We start from the raw sequence: 25,865 nt of genomic DNA on the forward strand, positions 1-25,865 counted from the left end.
TTTTTCCTCGTCTTGCGTAACCATGTCTAGTGCGATTCGCTGCACAAATATAGCGAGCAAACAGCAAAAGCGTTATCCAATTACGTGTCACGATCACACGCGGCCGGGAATATGTCCGTTGTTTTCCGCTCGCCGTTCGCCTTCCTCGTTTCGCTTCCCCGTTCGACGCTTCGGCTCCTTGATAAGCACAACTCCCGCGAGAAACTAGCGCGAAAAACAAACACTGCGCGCGCTGCTGCAGCCCTTCTGGCTGCTCCTCTCGAGTGGGCAGGCCCGTAGACAGGGTATATGACTGAGGGGAAGGGGGCACAATGCGGGCGGGCGTGATACGAGAGCGATAAAGCGACCGCCAGGGCCGGCGACTCGTGGAAATATGCCGCTCCGCGCGCGGCCAACTTGGTGCCGCCGATAAGGATGATTTAACGGTCGCGCGCCTCCCGTGAATAAAGAAAAAAATAAATGCAAACTCAGTAGTAGTTTGGACTGCTTGGCGCACGCGGCGCCCTTTTTCGCGCTTTCTGCAGCGTGCACGTGCGACTGAACCGTAATGGGCTTCACGACGCGCCGCCGAAACCAGGGCGAACAGAGAACAGCGTTGCCTGGCGCGGGCAGAGCACGCGGTGGAAGCCACTGCAGAGCAGCCTCTGAGAACTCCACATTAGGCACAAAGAGAGAGAGAGAGACTCTCGGCGCTGCAGTGTCATCACGCCCGTGAGACAAGGACAGAGAGACGCAAACTGCACTCATACTTTTCCAAACACTGCTGGAACTGCACGCACTGTCGAAGGTAACCACCCCGTCAGAGCAGAGCCGGAAGTCGCACGATATATCACCGTGTGATATGGCCGCAATAGCAATCGCCCATTGCGCGCACGCTTGAAACCACAGTTTATGCGCTCGAAGATCGTCATGGCCAATCATATCGCGCGTGATCTACGTTTAAAGATACACACTGGTTACGCAATATTTTTACTGTTGTAATCAACTTTTTGCCATCTTTGGTGCTTATGATACTCTATGTAGCCAATGAAGACTGTATTCTTCCTTCTCCAGCATTCCCGTTTTTGGTTTCACTTTAACCTATTCTTACGCCTACAAATCTGCCTGCACGTTCTCCATTCCTTGGAATCAAATTCATTTGTAGCAACTGTTACAATTTCTTCATCTCTTTGGGGTTTCGCAAAAGCGAGAAACGTTGAATGATATTTGACTCTCCGTGCTTCCTCGATGTGGTTCCGCCAATTTTGCCGGGCCTTCCCCCTCAAGCCATTTCTGGCTTGGATAGGACTATAACTGAAAATGCAATACGTACACCGGCAATAAAGGTCATTATTATTATTATTATTATTATTATTATTATTATTATTATTATTATTATTATTATTATTATTATTATTAGTCGTCGTCGTAGTCGTAGTAGTAGTAGTAGTAGTAGTAGTATTCCTTCTAGTTCGTTCTACTTGGCCTGATATATGTTGCGAGTGGGATCGAAATAGAAGGCACCCCAATAAGCTTTCCAGAGGGAAACGATACTACGGCACCCCCACAGCGAAAGGAAACAAGAAGGCTGGGTTTCGCGCTGCGGCTGTGAACGGGCGTTGGAACCTCTTTCGGCGATGAGCCGGAAGTCGGGCAGCGGGCACGTAGCCGATCACCGTGTTTTTCGCGCCTCACGCTGCTTCCCGGGAACAGCGCCGGGCGCAGAAGCGCGCCGAGTAAAGTGGCGCGATAACCAGATTTCAAGCACACGCGCCTCGATCGACCCCAGCGCCAAAAGCGTGCGCTGGGGGCAGCGTCGAGGAGAACGAAAACAGCACGCGCGCGCCCGATAAAGGCGCCTTCGCGAAGCGGGTCAAGCGCGCACAGGAGCATTCGTCTTGTTTGCCGAGCATCCCTCTCTCTCGAGAGAGAGGGAGAAGTCCATTCAAGCAGCTGTTTTTGACTCTCGCCAGAAGAAGGAGCATGCCCGGCACATTAGCTCCTCAGCGCGTTACTAAAACGGACGCGGGGAAGGGGCCGCCAAGGGCAAGAGCTGCACTCGGTACAGCGCTTCTTCGCGCACTCGACAGCGGCCCCGCAAAGAGCCAGAAAAGCGGAACGAGGAAACGGAGCGCGCGCGCAGTAAAATGATAGGCGGCCAAGAAGAAGGACTGTGGCAGGTTCACTCCTGGGGAGATTTCCCTGCGATGCAGCCGGCAGCCCGGAAATTTACTGGAGCTCGGGCGGCGGCAGCATTGCCTCGTGCTTGTGCAAAGAACCGTAATTCTTGATCTCAGCCGGAGACAATTGCACGCGCGTCACACGTCGCCCATCTTTCTTCTTCCTCCGCCAAGCTGGAAACAATGAGCCGCCAGCAAAGAAGCCAGAAGGAGGGGGGAGCAGCGGCGTCTGCGGAGCTTCCTCCATGTTTTCTGACTGGCGGCCCCGCTGTAATGGATGACCAGACGTTTAATTACTCCACCGTTCGCTTCGCCTCTTCCGCCGCAGCTCTGCGGAATCTCCACAGAGCGGGCCGCTGCCCTTGAGTCGGCGCCGAGCCACTGGGCCGTGCAGCCGCGCTCCGGTCCCTCCTCCCTTTCAATGCGCCATTAGCGACCCACCGTGAAGTGCGTCGACGCGAAACTTTTTCGCGAACATTTCCCAGAGTTAAGAAGGACGACGACGCAGCGGAAGAAAACGGTCCTCGAGTCTTTTAAAGCACTCCTCCCCAACCTGCCTCGACTCCGAGCTGCAGTGACCCCCTCCCCCGCGCAACGACGGCACTCACGTGCAATGTCCCCGTTTTTCGAGTCGCCGCGCTTGTTTTTACGGCACCTCGCTCGTGCCGGAACCGAGACGTCGATAATAACCGCCGAGTTACGAAAACGCGAGGCCAGCGAAGGGGGGCGCGAACGGAGGAACCCGAGGAAAAACCGGCACCGCTTCATGATTCATGCAGTGATATTTTGTGGCATTAGTGGCGCTCGCTGATATGTGCGCGTCGCGTAAAGTTGTGCGCGTGTTTCCGCGGGGTCGCTCTGTTTCACTCCCAGTAGAGGCCCGGCCACGTTTAATTACGCACGAACAGATGGTTTTCATAACTGCGGCCCGCTGTACTCCTGCTCGCGCGGCGCCCCGATTTTTTCCAACTGCTACGTCCCCCCTTTTCTCGCCACCTCCGAGTGAGCGCGAAGGCGCGCTTAGCGCCCAGAAGGCGCCCGCCTCGAACGAATCGGCGTCGGCGGTGCCAGCGGCAGCAGCGGGTCCCGGCGCCGAAAACGCCGCCGTAATGTATCGGCAACGATCGCTCCCTCTCCGCGCTCCCCGGTCGTTAGGGGTTGCTTAATGCCTCCTTCGACGCGCGTTAAATGACTTTGCGTCTCCGGCCCAGTCTCGTATTGAGACCTCGCGCGCTGCGGGGCTTTGTTGTCGGCAGTAATTCATTCCGACGGGCATTCCCTCCAACCGGCGCAGAGTTGTTGGTGCGCGCCGGAACGAGCCCTATCGACCGCCGATAAGGCGCAAGAGGTGCTCTGCCGCTAATCTGCGGTGGAAGCCGATCGCCACGGGTCGCATGCACTGTGGCGAGGGGCGCTGTGCCGGCCAGAAGTTCAACGAGGAACTGAAGGTGCCACGCACGCAGGAGGATTTCCGGCGGCTTTGCATGGAAGCCGTGCTGATATGCCCTGTCTGCATACCCTGCACGCCTCCCGCAATACGACGGCAACGCTGCTTTCCGTTTCCTCGTTCAAAAACAACCACACTGTGTTGAACTGCCAGAAAGCAGCACCACAGCGGGGTTTTCCCCGTCATGTACCGACAACGCGAGAAGCCAGCGCGTTAAAACAGAGCAGATGCATCTACTTGTCTCGTGTATGTGCTGCTCCTGTAAGGCCATCACAAAGAGCCTGGTGTCAGACGGCACATATTTCAGACACCTTTTCGATGTAGTTAGAGGTTGGGCTCTTCGGCTTACACTGAAAAGCACTGATAAAATAACGCTGAATTTTTTTAAAATTCGGTTTCAATCGACAAAAGTCATTACTCCTAACATACGCGCCGCACCTGGAGTGCTGGATGCTATACACTAGCCAAGCGCAGTGGGATAGCGCCGTCGCTTGGTTAAGTAGGTTTTTCTACTGCAGTTAAGGACACTGATACTGACAGTTTTTGAAACCGTAACAAGCAAGCGTCAATTCGAAAGAATGCATAAACCATCCACGAAGGTTAAGCGGCAGTAACGTCGCTGTCGTCAGCACGCGAGCCACATGATGCGCGATCATCTTGTTCATCGGAGAGTGAAAGAACGTGACAACCAAGTTTCCAGAAATTAACTCTCACTTTTGGTTTTGTCTCAGGGCCCGATCATTTAACTTCGAAATGTTTAATTTTTGTTGCGACTGTACAACTTATGAACGGACAATCGTGAGTTGATTACTGCTACTTGAGCACCTCATGCTAAAAAAAAACAAAAGATAAACTCTACATCATTATCGACAGTACAGGGACACCATATACTTCACAGAAAAAAAAAAAAAACGAAAATTCATATGCAGAAAAACGTACTCGCCGAAAAAAGACCGCCAAATATTTAAAAAAAAAAGTATAAACGAGAAGTCCAACCTAAAGATGCATGCTAGAGGCGAAGACACATGGACAGTGCACGCGCCCCTGGTATGCAAGGCCTCGAATGAACAACCCCATCGTCAGCATCACTTCGAATAGAAACAAGAAAAAAAAAAGCGCGAAGTGCATAAAAGGTCAGCCATCACAGTCAGGTTGTTGCGGTTCACACTAGTGACCCAGTGGCTCTGGCCGACGCTGTGGAGATGCCGACGAGCGCCTCCTGGGCTTACAGGGTGGCGCTGGTCAGCCGCACCTTCCACAGCTCCAAGGCCGCATTGGACGGCTTTACGAGGTGTGGCTTATGGGTGCATGTCCAAGTGACGTCGAGAAAGGTGCAGGGGTGGCGTAGCACCATGGGCATGCATTCCTATTCAGTGTTAGGTGGAGGCGGTGTAGATGGTGAAGGTTGGGGAAAGTGAGAGTTCGGAATCGTCGGAGCATGCAAGCATCCGGCGAAGGAAGGTGTTTTAGAGGAGGGGGATAGATGCATCGACTGAGTGATAAGGTCTCAAGGCTGGAAATACCGTCTGGAAATTCTTGGGATGAAGCAAGAAATAACTGAAGAGAGAAGACTAGCGACTCAATCGCTACGTCCTAATGGCATTACAACGCAAGAAGCTTGCCTCGAAAATTCCCGCTTCTACGTTTTTCACATGCCTTGCAACGAACCCAACTCCCGCACAGGTAGCGCAGGAGCGGTGAATGGAAAGAACACGCAAGTAACCTCCAGAAGGTTTTACGGTCAGCAGACCGGACCTGAGTATGCATGCGTGTTTGCCTTCCCTTTGCCTGTGTGACCTACTCTGCTGTCCTGTCGTTGAACAGTGCAGAGCGCACGGTTTGGTCGCAGACTGGGTGGCGCCTCTACCCTGGCCTTTTGCTCTCCGCAGAAGGTTCGCGGGACGCTTGTGCCCCAATCAGAGAAAACTATGGACTCCCGGCAGCATCAGATTACGAACTCAGCCATCCTCGCACACCATGTGAATGATCCGCTACTACGCTACCCGAGACGAAGCATGGTGCGATGATGAAGTATCACGTGCACGTAATAACAGGCATATGCTATGAGCCACTGACAACGTATATAATGAGCTTAACCTGCTTGTTCCTCTAAGCCCGCTTCAGTCTCGATGAGACAACAAATATGACGGCCAATAAATTTACTCCAGAAGAAGCTATGCGCTTATGAAGATGAACGCGGACATACGAAAGAAGAAGACACAGGGCGTTCTAGAGAGGTTTCATATGCGTAATGAGTCTTTACTGCTGACATCAACTACAGCTACGAACCAACTAACCCAAACCAAAGTACTTCTTGAGCATATTTCTTCTGCATTGGGCCCTTTCCTCCACACAAGTTTCCGTACCGACCCTGTCATTGTTGGCGCCTGTCCTGTTGTGTTCTTGTGCCTCTCTCGTCCTTGTTGCTTTCGCGCCATCCTGACAGCAACTACAGCTATGAACCAACTAGCCAAAGTACTTCTTGAAAAGCATGCTCCAGCAAGGCAAAAGAGAGTTCTCACATGTGTGTACTGACAAGATCAGCCTCAACATTGAACGATGTTTTGCTAGCTGGTGCACGTGTCGAAGATATGAACAGCACAGAATAAAAAAACTTGAGACCCTATATGCATGCATTTCGTGCTTCAAGTTTGAGCGCTTCATACGGTCAGAGCTAATTTTATACATAAAACACAAAGTTTCGTTTTGATAACCAGAGCGCCTAAGCAGTAGAGCGTCGTTCGGCGCTGGCAGACAGGTGCCGCCAGGCTTCCGAGAAAGGAATCGCGGGACTATGCAGGGGTAGGAGCGTTACAGAAACAAAAGCCACGCTAGGGGGCACTTTCCAAACAGAGGAAAAGGCAGGGAAGATGCGGGCGACCGGAGAGCGAAGCGCCACTACACCGCACGATCCCTGCGGGTTGAACACGCCACTTCCTTCTTTCTTTGTCCTGGGAGAACAAAACCTCGTACGAGCGTCGCGTCTTCGGCGCGCAGCCTTGAGTGACGCGCCGCATCTACGCTTCGACGCGCCAGGAGAGGCCGCCCGCTCCGAGGGAGCAGAAAGCACGCGCCGCCAGAGGGGTCCCCGCGCCCTCGAGCGCAGCGCCAGGAACGGCGGGGCGGTTGCGCGCACAGGAAGAGCCGCGAATGGGCCGGAAAAGAGCGTCGCGCCGTCGGGTCGGGGTAGCCGCGACGGCGCTCGTGTAGTGTATATATACTGCACGGTCGCTGCACAGCGGCGGCTGTGCCGAGATGCCGGTGGGAGCCCGCTTCTTTTGGCTGGGCACAAACATCCTGATTAGATGGCCGATCCGGCCCGAAGGACCCGCGGTGTCAGCCCGCGGGGGCTCGAGGCGGCTGCTGCCTGCCGCGTTTGCCGCCGTAAAACACGCCTGCACACAAGGTCACTGTTTTTACGCGCTGGAAAAGACGACTGGACGCTCCGGTCATATTCACAATGACCCGCGCGCGTTTGACGCATGCATGACAACCGAATACCTGTTCTTAACCACATACGCGGTCAGGCTAACGAAAACACAAATGTAAAGCGATTCAGAATTTGCGGCAGTCAGTTTAGATTTTACGAAACAAAAGCCTCCTCTGTGAGCCAGCTCATCATCATCATCATCATCATCAGCCTGACTACGTCCACAGCGGGGCAAAGGCCTCTCCCATGCCTCTGCAATTAACCCTGTCCTTTGCCAGTTGCTGCCATCCTATCCCCACAAACTTCTTAATAATCTCATCTGCCCACCTAACTTTCTGCCGCCCCCAGCTACGCTTGCCTTCTCTTGGAATCCCCTCCGTTACCCTTAAGGAGCCAGCTACCCTTCGACATTTACAGTAACTGTTTTCTCTCTAAGCTGGAGTGACCCTTGATATTCGTCGAATGAGCACACCGTAGAAGGGCCTGCTCTGGCACTCTTGAGACCTCGGCTGCGGTGCACGAAGGATTCGCCTAGCAAGCAGCACCGCGGCAAAGCCGGCACTGCCGCCGAAACAGACGTGGCCTCGATTCGCGACACTGGAGTCGTCGCCAACGGAAAGCGGCAGTTTGCTCCGCGACAGCCTCTTCCGTCGATTGCAGAGGGGGAAAGAGAGAGCCTTGTCAGCCGAGCGCGCGGGATGTGACAAGTGCGGGGGACAAGGACGGCAGCGCACTCCGCGGCTGCGGTGGCGTGGGCGGCGGCAGAGACGCCCGCTCAGCCTCAGCTACGCCTGTCGGCGCACGCACGCACGCACCGACGGCTCGCCGTCTCGATCGGGACCAATTACGCAATACTGCCGCGCTCGGCGATACACGGCGCTAGATTGACTCCTTCGGCTCTCCGGCGTTGATGCACGATGATCGGCACTCCCGTCGTCCTTCCCCTCCTTATTTTTTCCCCCTCTTTATTCCCTCTCTTCCGTCCGCCCGGTGCATCCTGAGGATAAGCGTTAATGCGGATCTGGCTGTCTTGCGGAGAACGCGGGAAAAGGACGAGCGAGGCGCAGGAAAGCATGGCGACCGTGTTTCAGAGTGTATGCGGTTGACTGAAATGACGCCACTCGCATGCTGTTGTCTTCATTTCTTAGCCCAGAGGGAAAATAAAAACGAGAGAAACAAACAAAAACAAAGACATTATAAGCGAATGGAAGGCTCCGCTGTTGAATCTCAAGGGCGTTAGTCAAAATATTAACGAGATATATTTCACTGCCCCCTGAACTTGAAAAACAAAAATATGTAAAACTGATCGCTCGAATATGTAAAACTGATCATTTCGGCCAGTGGAGAAGAAAGTGGTTCTAAGCGTAGTTGGCGTCGCAGCTCTTATTCTTATGATGTCGCAAAACTTTCGCTCACTATCGGATAGAAAGTGGACTGGCCTTCTCAGAAGTGAATGGCAGTGTTTCATGAGATGGCTTACACGCGTAAGCATATTTTGTTTCGTACCCTTATTCAAATGGAAGAATAACTACTCTTATGGTAACCACAACTTACTAAAGATAGCCGCGGTATATACCACAGTCGCACGTGACAATATTATACAGGCTCGTAATGCTTGGAGAACAATTTCCAAATGCTCACATACTGTTTATTAGCATTTATGCCCTCGAATTCTGGTACGGCTGAGGTTTCTGCTTGTAGCGGGAGCTTCAACGACCGCGGTAAATCTAACACTTTTCTCAGACCTGCACTCTGGCGGGCTCCAAACTTGAAAGCCACATTGGAGCTCGCCTCGTTTAAATGCGATTGTCGCTCTCGATAATCGGCGAACTTCTCAGCTATGCATCCCTGCAAAGAAAAGGCGGATCAGCCCGTCTGCCGATGCCAGGACGACAGCGCTTCCTGCAAGAATCGACACAAATGACGCATCGCGTCGCATTGTCGCCGACATATCTAGGGCCGGAAAAATATATACAGAAACAGAGCGGAGAAATGAGCGTCCGAGGCGAACCCGAACGCGGGGCTTGACGCGCACCACTTAAATCTCAAAGGGAAGCACAAAGCCTCGTCCCGAAGCGGAACGCGCACGCCTCGAGGACAAATTGCGAGTCTACTTTACAAGATCTCGAACGGGCAGATAGTGAAGGGCCGCCGCCGCCGAGCACAATGGAGATCTCCGGCCGGGACAAAAATCGGCAAATCGCGGCGTACACTTTGAAAGCCCGGGCGGCGGTTTTGAGTCGCAATGACGGCACAGCCTTTTGACGGAGGACACTCCTGGGAGGAGGATCGTTTTACATTTAAATGGTTCCCTCCCGCACATGCATTTCCGGACACATGCACCGAGAGACAGGCGCAAAGAAGGAAAAAGAAACAAAAAAAGGGGTGGTCACGGCAAAGGGGAAGGAAAGGCGACGGCTGCTCGCGTAATTCCCAAGAAAGCGTTCCGAGGCCTCCCGCAGAACAAGTGAGGCCGACCTAACGAGCTTCGCAGGCCAGCATAACTGCTGCTGCTCCGCAAGGCGACCGAGACGTGCGTCGAGCGGCCTCGTTAGTCTAGACTCGGCTAATATGGATTGCTCGCTTCAAACATACGCACGCGCGCATACACACGCGCAAAGGAAGAAACGCTGGGAGCAGCGTAAAAACAGGCAAAGAAAAATAGAGGGGCTATTCGCGTCATATGTTTGCCCACACGACGCTCCTAAAGGAAAAAAGGTGCCTGCTATAACAACGGCACTTCGCCGCACAGCCAATTATCGCTGCCGCTAAGATATGCGGGCTCGCACTTTGGCTACTTGCGTACACAGCTGACTCTTGTTCGCAACGCGGTTTCGCCGAAGGCCAGGCGTGCAGCGGGGCAGCTGGGAAACGCTGGCGCGAATGCACCGATTCCCGTATAGCCGGGAATTCTCGCATTCAACGCACAGCGTTACAGATGCTGAGCCGCGCAAACCAGGATTATGCAAGCGCAGTGCATTCCGATGCAGGCAAACGTTCTTGACATTCGTGATGAACTTAAATTGAGTGAGCTAAATTTAAGTAAACGAGTTCAGCGCAAGCGTTGAACTTGGTTCATCCCCCCCCCCCCCCCCTCTTTCTTTTTCGCGCGTACGAAAGCGGTCGGTGACACAAAGTAGTAATATATATCAAATGACGGATATGTTGCTTAAGAAACGACCTACTGTCAGAAAACAAGCGAGCCCTCTGCCCCTTTCGTATGCCGCTTCTCAGTCGAATGTTTCGGAAAGACTGCATCTCTATTATGCAAAAAACAGCGCGAACAAACGGGGACGAGACGAAGAATACACAGGAACAGCGCTTGTTCCTGTGTATTCTTCGTCTCGTCCCCGTTTGTTCGCGCTGTTTTTTGCATAATGTATCACCAACTCGCCCGTTTAACTATCCTGTTGCATCTCTAAGACGACAAAAAGTCAGACGACAAAAAGTCACGAACGTCAGATGGGCAGATAGCAGCTTTCTTCGCCTCCGCCGATCGCATCGTAAACACGCGAGAAAGTTATATATATATATTAAATGCATCCTGTGGGGGAAAAAAAGCGGCCACATATACTGGCTGCCCCTCTGTGGAGGTTCCCCCCTTCACGACAAAATGCGCCTTTGTTCCAGCTTCGCAAGAAACCGGAATCCGAGTCGGTGGCTGCTTAAAGACCCGAAGCGGAGCGAAATTCTGCGCCGCTAACCGAACGCGGCGAAGCCAGGAGACGCAGCAGCAGCAGCGGAACGTACTTGGAGCCAAAGAAGACGACATCGACCATGAACACAAGCGGTACCCGCTTTCCCCGAACCGCCCGCCGCCTCTGCGTGCACCGCGCACCGACGCAGTTTGTTCCGCACCGGAGGAAGGAGAAGAAGAAAAAAAGGAGCAAAACGGGGGATTCTTCCCACGTGCGTGCGTGTATATGTTATTTCCATACAAGGAGGGACTTATTACATGCGCCTCTTTCTTTTGCGCTCGCGCGATTCCACACTTAGCGCACGCCGCACGGACCTGCGCTCAACTGAGAGACGCATAATGAATACCAATGCGATATTTGCAAACAGGGGGGACCGAGCGCCGGGACAACAAATGCGGGGAGTTTTAAAAGAACATCCCACAAGGAGCCTGCACGGTGAGCTCAGGAACACTTTCTCTTCTTCCTTTCTTTCCTCCTCTTTCTTTCTTTCTTTCTTTCTTTCTTTCTTTCTTTCTTTCTTTCTTTCTTTCTTTCTTTCTTTCTTTCTTTCTTTCTTTCTTTCTTTCTTTCTTTCTTTCATCTCATATATGTACAGTTTTTCCGCCCTTAAACCCCGCTTGTTTGCACGTGAGGACAAGCGGCCGCTGTCGAGAGAGTCTTGAGCGTGAAAGCCGGCCCAAATGAGCGGAAAAGCAAGACAATGAAAGTCAGTTTGTCGACGTGCTCCGGTAAGAGGAACATCGATGGAAGTTTGCACTCGCCAATAGTTCAGCGAATCTAATAACGAAATGTGGACAGTGCGCTGCAGTGTTACGCGAAACAGCGACGGCGAGGAAGCCTTCAAAAAAAGAGACAGAGGGAGAGAAAGAGAGGAGGACCGATAAAAGGGAAGAAAAAAGAAAGCAGTGGCGAGGAATTGTACCGATTTTTCGACGCCCTCTCTCCAGATGCGAAGTTTCGTAGAGTTTGAAATGTGCTTCTTCGCCCAGGACCAGGCCAGTTCTATTTTGGCTCGATGATGGGGGTGCTATAGCACTCGCGTATATATATAGGTACTTGCAGTAACTGACACGAACATCGACCGCGTTGCTCGCATCGATCCTGTATTGCGCGGGTAATGCGCGCTTCTTCGCGGCTACCCCACCAATGCCGACCGTCAAAACATGGCTTCGCTCGTAACAGAAAAGCGCTCCGTTACATGAAGCCCATAACTTGGACAAGGGACTCAACTGTACAGATTATTTGGCAGGATTTCTCAACCACTGGTCGCGGTACGGTTTCGATCTGCCTGGTAAATAAACGCACACACAGTCGCAGTGTCGCAACACATGCCCGATCCAACAACGTAGCTACTTTGAAGACAACCGCACTCATGAACATGACTTCGAGTACTGCTTTGGCTTTTGGCTTGTGTTAGCAAGGCTAACCCCCCCCCCCCCCCCCCCCCTGTTTACGCTACATAACTTCGTCGTTTAACTGCTAGTACTTAAGCGTCGAAGGGAGTTGCACGCGACACCCCACCACTTTAGACACTAACATCGCATTCATTCGCAAGATAAACAGGCGAGAGGACAGCGGCGACTTACATAAACCGCCAAGACGCGGGTCCATAGTTATGCACGCTCATAACTTCACAACCAAGAAGAGCGCGACTTGACGCTCGAGATAGAAGTCCCTTTCAGAGGCCAAAGAAATATAACTCGTTGTAGGCGCGCTGTACGACGCCGCGCCCGCTAGCGCAGCGCATACGCCGCGCTAATTAAAACAGGCAGATGCCCTTAATGCGCGCATTGCAACACTGGGCCATCTGCTCGGAGCCTCCCAGAGCCGCGCCGCTTATTGCGCAGAGCCTTCAGTTCCAAGTATGACGAACGCGCTACAAGACCACGGAAACACGCGCCGACGAGGCTTCACGCCTTACGCCTCGTTTTCTTCCCCCCCGCTATATAGCAAGCGAAATTCTTCTCCCTTTGCACATACGTGCCAACGCAGCGATGACGCTATACATACGTGCGCGGCTCGATGCTTCGCAGCGCACGAAGGAAGCAGTCCTTTACCCTTACGTAAACGCTAAATCTAGAACGTTCCTACAGCCGGCTCTGTGATTGACGATCCGGGGCAGCTTGTTTAGCTCGCTTGGCTTCTTGCGCCTGACTTATACGCCAGGCATTGGGGACGAGTTCATTCAGGTCTCGTTGACGATCGAACGGAATTGGGATGATGCCAGTGCGCGGCTCGAAGTGGCACTCTCGAGGGTAAAACGGCACGCGGAGTGAGATAATAAAACAGAAAAAAGTTGCTCAGGACAGTGACATAACTAATGAAGCGGCCTCTATCGCATGATCTTGCTAGATGCGACATAAAAATTGAGGGCAAGTATACTTGCTTTCGAAAGTGAAGCGAGCCGACTGCTATATGCGCTACACGTCTCAGAGACGTGCCTCTTCTTAAGACCCGGCGTATAGTTAACTTCTCCGAAGTGCACATCCGGCATGGTGTATCGCGCCGCTGCTGAGCGTCGGCTCGCAGGCGGTTTTAGACGCCAGACGCCGAGAGATAGGAAAGTATTGGGTGTCGCCGGAAGAGGTCCGCTGAGATGCTTACAAGGCACCAGAAATACGCAAGCAGGCATTCGACAGCCTTGCACTGCAGTAATTACACAAAAAAGAAAAACCATCCACTGCACGCTCCACAAATTCAGGTCAAAGACGCGCTGCTTAGTAGGCTTCGTTTCTTTTGTTTTTTACATAGTTTTTTAACTCAGTATACGCCGTCTTTGCTGCACGTGCAACGCATATTGCATGTTTCCTACATTCCGCTGACGTTATGCGTCAGGATTGACACGGATCTCATGCCAGCTTCATTTATTTACGTGTTCTTGGTGTCGTACCCAAACACGTCGGAATATGCTTGTGGCATCTTGCCTGACACCGCTCAGAACTTACGACACTATTAACTTTTGTCACAGTGCGTCAACTGCAGCGTGAAAACGAGCTCCGCTGCAGCGATCATTATTATACGATTAACATTTAGACAGTGAAACCTGTGTACTACAGCAGGGCAGCGGCGATTTTTTTAACTGAACGCCGCGTAAGGTCGACCGCAACCTTCTTCCTTGCAGGTCAGCGAGTTTCTTGGAGCAAACATCGGTCGAGTCATTGTCCCTGGCGCGGTATACGTCTAGGCTTCGAACGCGGACGCCAGCTCGGGCGCTCCTGTCCTCGCTGCATACGCACGAGCAGGGATGCCCGCAATTAAAGGGGCGCCGGCAGGTCCCTCCTCCCACGGCCGCGACCGGCAGCCGGTGCACCTGAAGGCGCGGCGGGGTCAAGCGTCGCCGGGCCGGCGCCAAGGCTATCGGCTCGGGGCTGCTCGCGCACTCCGCAGTGCTCCACGGGTCATTACTCACGCGGCGTCTGGCCGACCCCTTATCGACCCGCAGTCTGACATCCGGCTCCACGAGTTCAGGCCCGGGGCTCTGCGCGCTCGATACCAGTTCGAAATGAATCGCGGCCGGCCGTGCGTCGCGCGTGGATCGAGTGCTTTGTTTGTCGCCGCACCAGCGCTGGGCTGCACGCTCCATACCCACCCCCTCCCTCGCTCCCCACCTCTGACCACCGTCGGCTCAAAGTTGTCGCGCCCCCGGGACGTGACACGGGATCCGGTCACGAAAACCTGCCATCCGAGAGACGCTTGCTTTTTCGTTCGTGCCGCCACCTCTTCTTTCTCCGTCTTTTATTTATTTTTCTTCGTTCCATTCGGTGCAGAACAGAGGCCGCAACACGCTGAGCCGTTATTCTTGGCGCGTGCCGACATCGGTCTTTTTCTACGCTCTCCTTGCGGTTGGCTGAACACGACGTTGGAGCCAAGATCTTTCACATGTGCGAATTCTTTTTCACGCACGCGTTAAGTCCGTATACGCATACTCCAAAACGCGGACGTCCGCAGGTGCATAATCTCCACCTGTTAACTCAAGTTTTTAACTGACTGCCTCGTTGACAATCAAGCAGAATTTGCATTCATGAGGCATTGCCGGCTATCTTGAATCCAGCGCCAGGCTCAAGGTGGTGTCCTTCCCCATGTTATTTAGTCCGGAGTGGATCAATTGCAGAATGTTTAAAATGCACGTGTTTCGTTCCCAGTCATATCACTTCGTGAGAAGCAAAAAGATCTGACACTATTAATTAAGAGACGAGCGCAGTGAAGCGAAAACAATAGAGGCGTCCATTTATTCTCACTTGTCGAATAATGCGTTCGAGATAAGGAAGCTTCTACTTTAATTTGCGTTGTCCTCGCGTTCGCTAATGAAGCCATTACATTCGCTGTATGTCTTCGTTTTATCTCGCCTTTTCTCGATAAGGAGCCTTTTAAAGTCCGCTCGGACCACTTCGATAACAAAGGAAGCATGTACTGCATTTTCTCGTATGTACATGCGCACATCTTTTTTTCTTTCTCTTTTTTTTTTTACCACAGCTCGCCTGCTAGGCATGTTCGTGCTGCAGCTAAACCTGGGTCTTCATGTCAGGCACAAAGCTCTAAAGCAGCACTTTACAAGGTTTCTGTTACGAAAGAAAAACAGAAAACAAAGCCCGCAATAACGCAAAGTGATTCCACTCGCAAGGTACAAGCGCATAGGGTAAAGCCTGGTTCGAACGGAAATCGCTTTTCTTGAAATAGCGCTTTACCCGAAAAAGCCTTTCACTGCACCAGAATACAGAAAACGCTTTTGTAGCACATTCGCCTTTATCGAGTTACCGCTCGTGTGTCTGAACTTTTCGCCGCCCAGTTCACTTCGCTCCGAACAGGAGCCCACTCGGCTTCTCGGCACGTAAGGAAACGGAAAAGGGGGCCCGAGCGGGTCACACGTGCCGCCAGCACTCGGGGCACAATTGAGGGGAACTCGAAGGAGGCAGAAACTGAGCACAGCCACACAGCCAGGGGCAAGGGCAAGACGCGGTGAGGCCCCGAAGTCGGGGGCCCGAAACAAGGACAGCGCCTCCTATCCCGTCCTATCAAACTTGGTGCGGCGCCCCGGAAAGCGTGCTGCGCCGCGCTGCTCTGGCGAAAAGCGGGGGAGGAAGCGCGCGCGAGCGGCGCGCATTGTTGGCGGCGGCGCCCCCCCTGCCTCCCTTGCCAGCGCAGGCACTGCGGAAGGACGCTTGCGCCGCGCGCTCGTCCGTCATCCGTTTCCAGGATGTCACTTCGCTTCCCGCAGAACGGAATTCCAAGCGGGCAACGCCGATAAAGGCTCGTCCTCGTGCCGCCGCCTTCGCCCGCGCGTTGAAGCGCGCGCCTCGTGGGGCCGGCTAAGCCTGCTCTGTCAGCCGCGCAGGGACACCCAAAAAGCAAAGGCGGACAGAAAGGCCAGCCCGGCGCAGGCATGCGCCCCGGCGTCCGATGCGACAGAAATTCCCCAACATCGCTTCAACGTAGCCCTCACGTTTTCTCTCTGTCTTCCATTCAAACTAAGGCCGCATTCACCAGTTCTTCGCAAAGGGACTGTGCCAACGCGATTCCGTGGCGGCCGCCACGAGCAACCGGGGTCGCCGGGGTCTCGCCATCAGGTGCAGCCATTAAGGCAAACACAAAGTTCCCAGAAATATGTCCTCAGAGCTGCGCCTCAAAGAAGACGTTCCGTTCTTATCAGTTGTGCTCCTGACCGCGTAGCGTTCTTTTTGGTAGCAGTCGGGCACTACCAGCTAAGCCCCAGGCCATGGTACCCCTACTCCCACTTCAGCGTTACTCTTCGCCTAGCGACGTTAATCCGGTGACTTACGTATTACACGAAAAAAGAAAGCTACCACCTCAATTATAAACGACGATTTACGTTGCAACGCTCAAAAGTCCCCCAGTGGAACGAAGCCCTATCTCGGCCAGGCCAAGAAAAGACGCCAGTCTCCAGACTCACCAAGCTTGCGGAAAACGCTACCAGAATGCAGTCTACCGTCGTACCAATGCTAGAACACTTCTGACTCAACGTCATTATTGGCTTCAATACGCCGGCTTTTCATAACACTGTTTCTTCTAACAGCGTTAAACTGAGCCTGAGCTTTGACAAAACACTTGCAGTAACAACATACTTAAAGTCGGAGCCTACTTCGTGGTGAAACGACACGAAAGGATGGTTTTGTCGAAATAAAAGATGTGGGCCATTCAGGCTAGATCGTAATTTTGAAACACGACCGGACAGCATGCACGCGCTGGTTCCACGCTGGCGGCTCAGTTATGCGCGTTATGGTGACGACGCGAACAGCACTTTATTTATTTATTTTTTCCTCAACGAATATCTCGGAGGCTAGGCGAGGCCCAAGAAGCAGAGAGACTGCTTTAGGTCTCCGGTCGGACTTTGCATCACAGCAACGACGCACACAAGCCACGTCAACGAATGCGTTAACACCGGTCCCTAAAACTGCACCTGTTGCATCGCAGCCACGATATATTTATTTTTCTATGCGTCACTCACAACGTTTTCCTGAACCAAGCGAAAAAACTAGTTCAATTAACGCCTACACACGTTTCAAAGCTCCGCTGCAACCATGAAGCAATGTGTTTCACCTTTCTTTTCAGCATGCAAAGCCCGGAAAATTATCCCGCAGAGATATGCGAATTATCTCGATAGCAAAGTGAACATGCGCCAGAAGTGCCGCCTTTAGCACTTTTTGGTAGAGTACACGTAATTTCGTTATTTCGGCGCAAAATGATAGTTCCTAAATTCGAATAAGAATTCACGGTTTTTAGAAGCGCAGCTGAGCAAAAAAAAAAAAAAAAAAAGGCTTTACCTGGAAAATCTTGCAACGTGAAAATTGACAAGGAGAGATGACACATTACCTGCAAAGAGGCAAAAAACGAGTAAACATAATTAGTAGCTGTGCTTCGCTGGTGGGCTCCACCAACTTCCCCAGCGCACAAAGTGACGATAAAGCTGGCGACACGAATGGCGCGATAAGAGAAAACAAACAATTCCTTTTTGTAATACAATTTCTTTATAGAAATTTAAACAGCGCTACATTTTCAGACGAATACACAGATAGACATGACAGGACGGGTCCTGTTTAAATTTCAAGAAAATAAAATGCATCACCAACTAGCTCCGCAACGTGTTTTACTAAGCGAATTTCTTTATAGGTGTGTGGATTTACGAAGTGGGTGGAGATGTCAAGCGAGGCATGCACTCGTGTGCAGCTTAGAAAAGGTCAGTCAACGTTTAGCCTCTAATTTTTCAGTTATTACGCTTTGTTCAAGTAAGCGAGTTTTACCCCAAACTGATCCCGGCCGCGGCGGCCGATTTTCGATGGGGACGAAATGCGAAAACGCCCGTGTGCTGTGCATTGCCGGCGCACGTTTAAAAACCCCAGGTGGTCGAAATTAATCCAGAGCCCCCCACTGCTGCGTCTCTCATTGCCCATGAGTCGCTTCGGGACATCAAACCCCACATACCACAAACACAAGTTTCGCCCGATGTGTCCTTGTAGGTTCCATTCATTTGCACAGAATGACCTGCCCGTGCGGCCAGCTGAAAATAAGGCCGCATTATCTTTACGCACAAACTTGCACAACAGGCGTGTTTCAGCGCTTATTCCGGTTGTTATCAAACACACTCTTGTCAGTATCGCTCTCTCGCTATCTGGATAAGCGCTATCATGCCCCGCTCATACCGTAAGCGATCAAGGTTCAATTCGTTGTCGGTTCACAGTATCAGCCGTACTTCTACACTCGATTTCGGGAAAGCTGCACCCCAGAAAGAAGTCAACGATCCGGCTTGCGCTGCTTCCAGCGTGCAGTCCATTATTGTGCACACCGCACGTTGTACTCGGCTATTTCAATGCGGCGCAACGGAAACAGGTGAAAGAGAAAAGCCATGCAAGCAGAAATGCTACGTGTTATTCAGAGAACTGGCTTGTCACGCGGTCAGGCCCCGCGGTTGCAGAGCAGTAAATACTAGCGCGCCCCGAAAACTCCTCGAGAAAGCCGCAGTCATTAGGAGACGGAGCGCACGAAAATGGCCCTCCTGACAACGTAATGACGCTCGCGAGTGCTGTCCCGCGAACGAGAACTCGAGCAGAGATAAAAATGGAGAAGAAATAAAGAAGCCTCGCGGGCTTCGGAAAGGCGTCGGAGCCGCGAGCGAGCTGGACCCGGTGCGGGGGGGAAGAATAAGAGAATAAAGGGGGAAAAAATGCAGCGTGGAAATTGGCACGCTCCCGCACACGGCCACTGCAGGCAAACAACCCGTGCCGTCTGACGCGCAGCACAAACACCCGAGATGAGGGGAAGGCTTAGCCCTCCGCGTTCTCCTCGCGGCCCGAGCCGTAGCTATAGCGTTAGCGCCGTCTCGCTGGACAGCCAAACACGGCGGGGCTCGCGTGCGAACCACTGCCGCGCACGCCTGGCCGACGACGGCGTTCATGACGCGCCAGAGACGGCGGTTTTTACGCGCGCGTCGTTGGAGCTTTAGCCTCTTTCTAGCGCAGTGAATACCCGGGCTTGCTTTGGATGCCACGCGGACCCCTTTCCACCACGCTGAAGCGGCGCTTGAAGGCTCCTGGACTCAGACGTCGCCACCCGAAATGAGCGCAGGAACACTGCACGCCTCAGTGTGATCTCCACAATGCAGAGGGCGCGGTTTCCGCCAGATACGAAGTATACGGAAGGGGGGGGGGGGGGGGGGGGGGTTCAGCGAGGGACACGACCGCGGTAATCGTCCACGCTCATTTGTCTTCGATAAAGAACAGCTGCCAAAGTGGGTAACTTGCACACGCGCGTGCTGGCAACGTGTGCCTCCAGCGCTTAAACGAAACGGCACCGCGCGTAAAGATGTCGTCGAGCTTTAGATTGAGACTGCCAAAAGCGGACTAAATGTGCGTGTTAGCTGATTTAAAGTCGGTCACAGCCCAAGAACGAAGCGGCGAATGCCCCTCAAAGGATACCCCCCCCCCCAAGGAAATGGCGCCGGCCGGTTCTCATGACGTCGCGGTTAATCCCCTAGCGTGAGATCGCAGGTGACTTGTAAGCGGTATACCTCCGTGAAATGGGATTAACCGCGAGGTCACGACAATCGGTCGACGCCACTGGCTGTATGGAGTGCTCTGACGGGTATTCGCTGCTGCGTTCTAGAGTTGTATCCTATACTATATACGGAATAAGGCTGGCGGTGTGTTCCCGGCGACGTATACTTGTAGACTACTCTGCGACAGCAGAGAAAAGGAGGAGGGGGGGGGGGGGATGAATGAACAATAGAGTTACAGCAAAATTTTGGGCACCGCATAGTACAATGATGCATCCCCAGATATCAAACACACGAAACAAATGCCCACGAACTCGCTGCGCGATCTCACGTAGCGCAAGGAATGGGAAAATATATGAAACCAAAAGGTGTGGAAATATCTGAGTAGCAACTACATCAACCCCGAAACTTTTTTTGTACCCTGCTGGGCAGCGATCATAAAGCAGCGGCGCAAGCCGACGTACGCACGCCAAACCAAAAGACACGAGAAAATGCAAAAGAAAAAAAAACACATACAAACAAGGCGGACAAATCAGGCGATCGCGTAGCTTCTTCCGCCTTCAATAAGCACAATGAGCCAGATTATGTCGGCCGGTGTGCATATTACATGAACAGCGAGACTAGCGAAGCGCGGTGCATCGCAAACTGCATTCGCCTCTATACTATATCCGCAGCAGGAAGGCATATGACGCAGCTGCCGGTCGTTCACCCCCCTACATCCAGCGGGTGTGCATCGAATGCAGGCGTCCTCCTATGCGCATGGGGCGATCCCAAAGCAGGCGTGATGCGCTAACGAAGAGTGCGGAAAGCAAAGATGCACAATGCCTCTACGGGGCTAATTAAATTACGCTGCGCTTTTTGCTGCCCTCCGGAAGCTTAATCTTGCTCTTCCAGAACGAAGGGCCGCGCCTGCATAGGCCGACACGCTCGGCCAGGAAACATATATATTTAGTGGCAGAGAACACAAAAATAAAAATAATAATAAATAAGCGCATTTTCCGGGACTTCTCGTCCGGCAGAAAATACGCAGGGCAAGAGGATGAGTGAACTCAGCGCAGACGCTTAAAACTGCCGCCGCAACGTTGAGTCCCATAGTTTCTCGCTTAATAACAAAGGACTGTACTGAAAAACAAATAAATGAAGGAAGGAACGACGTATACGCAAGCAGCACTTTTGAAAGCTGTTCTTGTTTTCGGGGACCCACCGAGGTGGCTCATGGAACAGAAATATGGGCAAGCTGGTTCAGTTCCGTTGTGAATCGGCGCGAAAAAAAGAAAATTCACAGGGACACTAATTCCATTACGTGTTGGCAATGCGATTCCACTAGCAGTTGTTGATGCCCTTAAGGGAAAAGAAGTCACATTCTGTCTTATGCGTCACTTCTTTAGTGATGTCACCTCGCTCCAGCCAATGGGAATGTTGCCGTCTGTTGACGTCACTTCCCTCCAGCCAATGGGAATGTTCCCGTCTGTTGACGTCACTTCCCTCCAGCCAATGGGAATGTTCCCGTCTGTGACGTCACTTCTCTCCAGCAAATCTGAATTTTCCCGTCTGGTGACGTCACTACCCTCCAGCCGTTGGGCGAATTTTATGAGCGACGACGCATTTAGGCCCCCTGGTGGCATCAAGGCGAGGACAAAAGAAGATAGAAAGACAACACCAGCGTCAAACCAACACGGCCGGATTGTTTAGAGTGGAGGGCTCCGGATTAACTTCGACCACTGCACCTCGCACAATACACGGCCTCTTCAGCGTTTCGCTTCCATCGAAGATGCGGCCGCCGCGGCAGGTATTCGATCCCGCGACATGGTGCTTCGTAGCCGAACGCCGTGACCACTGAAGCACAGCGACGAGGCGCGGGCTTGCACGCGCAAAAATTAACTGCCAACGAAGAAATTTACAGACGGTTAATTTGTTTCAGTCGCTTGTCAGGTAGAAAGCAACTAACAAATAAAGAAAAATTTGGGGGGTGTCAATTCGAATTTGCGACCATCTAATGTGGCCCAGCAAAAGACGTGAGGACCCCGTGAGGACCCCGTGAGGACCCCGCACTTTGTGCAAGCAGAATGCCAGGTCAATGTGTCAGAAGCCTGCATTGCGTGCCGCTGAAGCTGACAAGGCTAGGCTGGTCCAGAGCCAGAACCTATGTGTACTGCGTGCGCTGCACAAGCCGACGCCAGGAGGCTGCACCGGTAAGCGAAAGCTAAAAGAAGCCGCGAAGGCATTGCACAAGCTATTCCGGCACTTTGGTTGCCCAGTGTGTGATCGTCAGTGGCTTCGTTACGACTTCACGGCATTGCCATCGGCACTCCACTGTCCGCTGCAAGAGGCGTTTCCGACAGCTGACATTGCTGCGTTCCAGTTGTGCCCCAGCTGTCGGCAAATTTTTCATTGCACTGCCACAACCGTATCATGTTTTTTTTTTTTTTTGTACCACCGCACATATGGTAATTTCCACAATAGATAGGCTCGTGGGCGGTACAAAAACGAATGACATCACGGCCACAGCAGATATTAAATCCACGTCCGCCTCTGTCTTTCTAATCATGCTGCATCAGGTAAGGCTGTTGTATTCAGCCGGATGCGTTTTTATTGCATTTGCAGCACATATTGGCCGACTTGTCACCGGATGAACTGCTGGCTTTTTCCCCTATCGCAGAGCTAGCTCCCGACCGAGCCCCATCTGGCGGAAACCTCCCGAGAAGCAAGCCGATTCGAGCTGTGCCGCGTTATCGGAGCACGTCGAGCGATCGTTTCTAACTTAGCGGGTAAGGAAGAAGAGCTACAAATCGACACGTGGAGGAGGAATTGCCGAACAGCGCGTCGTGTGCCGAAGTTTACTAACCTCGCCGACAGACTCGATCATAAACAAAAGCAGAGAGCGTCCAACCGGCGCCTTGCGGAGCGAGCACGCGCGGGCGAGAAGACGCAGGAAAGGGAAGAGCGCAAACAGGCCCGCAAGGAGACTCGCAATGTTCCAGAGGAGACACCAAGAGGAAGCAGGCGTTTCGGCCACAGTTCGATTCATTTTAAAGCCCCGCAGAGATTGCACCGCTTCCCCGGCACCTCCCGGTAGCGGCCATTTATTTCAATGAAAAGGCAGTTAAGAGAGCCGCCGCAGAATCTAATCGGGATAAAAGAGAAAAAAAGAACGATAACCGAGCCAAAGGGATCGAGAAAACCAGGAGCCACGGTGTCCGCGCAGTGGGGTCGGCCGCCGAAACAGTGTACGCGCGGATCAGCCGCCTCTAAAGATGCCGATAGCACAAAACTAAACGCAGATTAGGCGCCGTGCCTGCGCGGCTTGGCCTCTCTCTCTCTCCCTCGGGAGCCCGGCACACTGCGCGGGGTGGCGACAGCGTAATCCTGTTTTCTCGCTAAGTCGATAGAAGAGGTGTTTGCATTCATGCTCTCTCGACTCGCCCAGGCCGCCGTATACTCCCACCGGTTCCAACACACGCTACACCCACACGCCGCTGTGCGAAGGGCCTCGAGTGTGTTCTCAGCTCCTTCTCGAACGAGAGGTTGAGAACTGCAGCATAAGGAAGGACTCGCGGCGCTGCACAGCTTGTCGGTTGTGATTTTATTTTTACCCACTGCCGGTGGTTTAAAGCAGTTTATCGACGGACAGGCTCTTTGTACGTATTGCGACACAGCGATTGAGGACAAACTACATCTGATATCGAGCACACCAAGTGTGTCGCAATCGCGCTCGTAGTAAAGGACGGAACCGCTTCATGTACCGGGCCGCAGCTTGTCCTTCAGTGCCTTTCGAAGCGCGCAAGGAAAAGAAAAGCGTTCAGACAGAACACGAGAGTTCGCTCTTGGCTCATGAAAACCGTTTATCTCTCTGCGGCCGTTATACAGCTGGCGTCGCCGGCCCCGGCGCTCTACGCTCGCCTGCAGACGACGAAGACAGGCAGTCATTAAGACAAAAAAAGGGGAAGAAAATGAATATCCCAACAACGGGACAAAAAAACAAGAACACAAACTACAGCGCAGTGGCGACCAGCAGCCGCCGCCGGATGTTAAAGGCACTCCGGGATTGGCGTGCTATAAAATCTGCTCCCCCCTTCCCATCCTTCCCCTCGCGCACAACGCTCGCAGCGTCGCCTTGTGAAACGCGGCCTCAAACTTTCTAATCGGTTTCGCCGCAATGACCGTGTCCGTGCTTTTCGCCCGAGCCGGGCTGCGCGGGGCTGGCGTAATGAAATTAGGATTACTATCACGTCAGCTCGCGGCGCCCAGGGCCCGCTTCGGCAGCGGGGGCTCGCAGACCCGGGCACCCCTCTGCTCGGAGCTCTGGAAATTGAATGTGCCGCCGCCGGTTCGAGGCAGACCCTAGTTTGCATCAGCATTTATGCACTGCCGCACGAGGAAACGGGAAGAGGGGCGGGAGGGGCAGAACGGCCTCGGTCCTCCTCATGCGCATAACTTCTTAATGCTCGCGGAATAAATCGCCCACTGCGCCGGGGTCGCCGCGCAAAAAACAAAAGGCGGCGCTCGGGCGACACTGGTGGCCGCTGCTAGAAGCAAGAAAACACTCGGGGCGGCCGTAAACAGAGGCAGACTGCCGCTGCAGACGATGCCCGGCTGGGGGCTTTCGGGCCAACTGGCGTCCATTCCGAATGAAAATATCTCCGGCAGCTGCCGTCAAACAAAAGCGTCGCGGGGGGGGACAAATAGCCCCTCGCCCGGCGGGAGACAGTCGCCCCGAGGCGTTCAACTCGGCCCGCCTTCTTCTTCTTCATTCCCCCCCCCCCCCCCCCTCTTTCACCTATTACTCCTCCGCAAAAACTCCCGAAACGACGACGCTCTCCTCGACGTCACACGGCCCCGCTCTGCCGACCTCCGGAGCGGCGTCTTTCGTTGGTAAATAAGCGCAACATTGCGCCTGTGCGCTCCCTCGCGGAGGAGAGACCCCGCCCCCGTTTCCAGAGAGGGAGCGTAAGACGCCCAGCAGCGGATGACTCTCTCGATATGGAAATCGATGCCTAGAAAATCGCATCGCCAGTCGAATGGAAAAATGATATCTGGCCGAGCAAATGGCCCCGTCGGCATCTGCGCGGGCGCGCTTTTCTCTGCGCGAGACAGCCTGTCGCATCGGCGTTGGCCCCGCCGGCTCTGGAGGGCCTCGGCAGATTCGAACGAGCTCAAGCCAGGACAGCTCAGAGAACGAACGGCGCGCTAAGCGATACACTCGGTGCGGGGCCACTTTCCAGTCCAACGAATGCAAAGCCGCCTGGAGCTTCGCATAGTTTGTACTTTGCCAGCTTTGATGCCTGCCCTACTGCAGAGCAGTCTCGCATGTGTCAGGCAGGCGCTATGCTGTCGGGACTCGGATGCTGCCCGTTGCGACTCATAAAACACAATATTCGAAGTTGAGAAGAAGCTTGAGTCGCACTGGAAAAAGCTACGAAAGAAAATGCTTAACGCACCTTTAGCTTCCCTTTTAGCTCCATCCTACGGAGACCGAGCAATATAGCACCTGGTCAAAATAATTTCAAGATACACAGGGCCAAATTACAGAACGCATTACATGTGGCCAATTTACGTCGTTTTACTTAACATCATTTCAAGCGAAAAAAAGTGCCGGAGTCCAGAAATCACCAAAGAAATACAAATAAAGAAGAAAACCACTAACTCTTTACCAGCACGAGACAAATCAGCCCAAAACAGGTAGAAAGTACACAACAGAACATCTGTTGGCTGACTGGCAGTCAACGTTTCATGGAGCAGGAAATACTCCACAAAACGTACTTTCTTGACACTTAGTGAGCAGCTGTGGCCAACGGTAAACTAACAGCTATCATTAAAACAATATGCAACAAAATATCCCATCCAAAGGCAAGCAAAGAAAAGACCGTCAAAACACCGGCAGGAAAACTGAACTCTATGAATGTCTACCGGCAATTATCATGCCTTCGTTTTCCTTTTGTAGCATGCAGTCCAGCTCAACTGGCCCCGTGAGTCTTTTTACCTCTCAGTCGAAGCTCAGTAGTCGTTTATCGAATCGATTAGGCCTCCTCCCTGCGTGCGCAAAGAGAAATAACGTGCTCCATCGACAGCGCACGGCTACAGCCCCGACGGAACAAAAGGGTTTCCACCGGCACTGCGTGTCAAAGAT

General features: G+C 52.9%; 1 protein-coding gene across 4 annotated transcripts in view; it reads right to left on the bottom strand.

The window, feature by feature from the left end:
• The window catches only part of LOC149350234 (Krueppel-like factor 6), a 356,738-nt gene that overhangs the window by 113,715 nt on the left and 217,158 nt on the right, over nucleotides 1-25,865 (bottom strand). The window contains exon 3 of one of the 4 annotated variants that reach the window (XM_089579217.1): nucleotides 17,514-17,562. The exons of the other annotated variants lie outside the window; for them this stretch is intronic. Within the exon in view, the coding sequence (XP_089435343.1) occupies nucleotides 17,514-17,559 (46 nt within the window). The 5' untranslated portion in view covers nucleotides 17,560-17,562. The remainder of the gene's footprint in view (nucleotides 1-17,513; nucleotides 17,563-25,865) is intronic. 4 annotated transcript variants of the gene reach the window in all.

This window comes from Amblyomma mixtum, chromosome 3 (genome assembly GCF_055824585.1).
Source record: "Amblyomma mixtum isolate Tamu chromosome 3, ASM5582458v1, whole genome shotgun sequence".
In the NCBI taxonomy this organism is placed as follows: domain Eukaryota; kingdom Metazoa; phylum Arthropoda; class Arachnida; order Ixodida; family Ixodidae; genus Amblyomma; species Amblyomma mixtum.